This window comes from Vigna radiata, chromosome 8, assembly GCF_000741045.1.
Source record: "Vigna radiata var. radiata cultivar VC1973A chromosome 8, Vradiata_ver6, whole genome shotgun sequence".
Taxonomy (NCBI): domain Eukaryota; kingdom Viridiplantae; phylum Streptophyta; class Magnoliopsida; order Fabales; family Fabaceae; genus Vigna; species Vigna radiata.
In genome coordinates, this window is record NC_028358.1 from 3,034,113 (window position 1) to 3,036,754 (window position 2,642).

Sequence of the window (2,642 nt, forward strand, 5' to 3'; positions counted from 1 at the left end):
ATTTCATTTCTTCAAATTTTTTAGTCTACAAATTACTAGTAAGCAGATATCATTGTTTTTGTCAACGAAACTGCATAAAGAAAGAAGAAAAAGCAAGAACTTTTACTGCAGTTCATCCTAAATAGCAAAGTTTCCATGATTAGTTTTACTGCAAGTTTCCATGACTATGAAAACAAGTACTGTTGAAATTAACCCATCTGATAGAATTCTTCAGCAACCCAGTTCACGTGTTTTCACTCAGCCAACCACACACCCTTCGAGAGAAATTATTACACGATACAGAGGACCACCACATACGTATGGTATTAGCCAGTTTTCGTGTAACATGTAATGATTTTCTGTAATTGGTCGGAACCATGACAGTTGTTTTATAACATGTAAAGTCAGAGAGAAAAGAGTGAGAATTTGAAGATGCAGTTTCATTCTGATTAACAAGCCAAAGGCAAAATAAAACTTCCATGACTATGAACATATATATCTATATATAAGCATGAATCCCCATCTTCCATTTTTCACTACGTACCCTTATGAAAAGTTAATTAAGAAAGGCAAATACTACACCATAAAATTCAACAAAGCCCTTCCCCTCTATTGTCTGAACTTTTAAATAGTAACATGTTCGACCAAATTTCACATGCCTCTAGCCAACATTTCATGGAACATTCTATCAGACTCTTGCTTCTCCAACCTAAACTTTTCATGGCAATCCGCAATGAACAATTCCGCCAGCATATCGATTTCATTAGTCTCACAATAACTTTTACCGTCATTGCTATCATCGTCAGACATCTTTTCTTCCAGCCAGCGCAAGTAGCCCGAGAGCTGGGCGCTGCCGTGGCAATCCTCGTACAAGTGGTCGGAATCAGGAGGATTTGACAAACCCTGAAAGACCCTTGAGGGGACTGTGATAACCTGAGAGGATTTGGAGGAGCACCAGTTGTAGTGAAGCCTGAAGGAGCCAGAGATGATCTTCTTGGTCATCTTTTGCTTTCTGTGGTGGAGGTAGTGAATGTTGTTTGAGTGGTTTCCCTTGAGGGTTTGCAAGATTGCAGCTTTGAGTTTAGAGATTGCACGAATGATACGGCACATGTGGGAGACTATGAGGGTGTGGATGAGGCTCTTGAGCTTCATGGAGCTTAAGGCTGAAGAAGACGGAGATGGAGTATGTGGTGATGGTTTTATGGCAGAGAAAACTTGAACTGTATGTGAGGTTTTCAGATTGGAAGACGGAGGAGTAGACATGTTTGTTTGTATGTATCTTGTGAGAGAGATTTGGGTGATGCTGCTGTGCTGAGGCTCAGAATTCAGAATTCAGAATTCACAAGAGACTACTCTATTTAATGTGTGAGGGAGTTAACATCATATTCTAAATCTAACTTTCTTCCATTCCAACTTTGCCCTTCAAATAATAAATCATTTTTTAATATTTTTCTGAAACTTTTTAAATTTCTTAATATATATATATATATATATATATATATATATATTTTTATTTTTTTTTCAAAAGGGAATTACAATCTCTAAATTAATTTGTTGATTGTATGTAATGATAATGTTAATTGAACCCACATGTATAATATAACAATACAAAGATAAGACATGATGCCAAAACTAACACCATGGAACCTTGGTTAAGTAAAATTGAATTTGCATATTCTTTAGCATTAGGTTCAATTTACAAATAAATAAATAGAAAATAACTAATAAATATAAATATGATGTGCTAAAAAGAGTAGGAACACACAGCTGAAAAAGAACTAAATAATTTTAAATTTAATCTATATTTACTCCATATATCTTTTTATTGCGTCACGTCATCTATATCTTTGTATCTCTCACATTACCTATTATTATTTTTATTTATTTTTTTCTCACCAATTGCATTTTTTTAAAATAGAGTGTACACAACATTTTCAGATTTTTTTTACAGGTCAAGAGATTATTATTAATGAAGTAAACGGGTATTGATCTTGTATATGATAAAGAAAGAAGCATCATCCACGTTGACCAAGAAAAAATTATGCACCTATGATTTTTCGTGGAAAATTCAAACCATTTTCGTGGATACATGTTACTCGGGGTAACACCCACCGAGTTTAATTTTTTTTAATTGTTTTGGAATTATTTTTTAAGTTTTTTAATTTTTTTTTAAAATTAAATATGAAAGAAAATGATTTATAGATTTTGAAACGTAGGGACAAAGTTATTCTAAGTTTTATTGTATTTGTAAATAAAATATAATTAACACTGTTCATAGTTCTCTTTCCGTCCATTCTATTAAAATTCTTCCATCACCTTCTTTGGTTTGAATTCCACACACTGTTGTTGACTTCAATTATTTTTTTTTCTGAATATATTATTTTAAATTCTTTTCTGCAATCTTTTTGAAATTCGTTAGCATGTTTTATTAGGAATAATGATATTTTAACAATTTCTTTTTAACAATTTTTTAATAATATAATATATATCATCATTTTATTAATTTGTTTAAATTTATTTTAAAAAAATTTAAAACGGACAAATTATAAAATATGTGTTGTCAAAACAAGTTGTTAAATTTTTTTTTTCTTTCTATTAGTGTTAGGTGTTCTCGTCCGCATAAAATAATTCACAATTAAATATGATACACATCCAAATATATC

General features: G+C 31.5%; 1 protein-coding gene across 1 annotated transcript; it reads right to left on the bottom strand.

Moving 5' to 3' along the window:
- Positions 1 to 664: 664 nt before the first annotated feature.
- LOC106771464 lies at positions 665 to 1,310 on the bottom strand (the record flags this gene model as incomplete). The annotated part of the gene is given in 1 exon segment (XM_014657451.2): positions 665 to 1,310. A coding segment is annotated over 1 exon segment (578 nt), but the record flags the coding sequence as incomplete, so codon positions are not given.
- Positions 1,311 to 2,642: the final 1,332 nt, after the last annotated feature.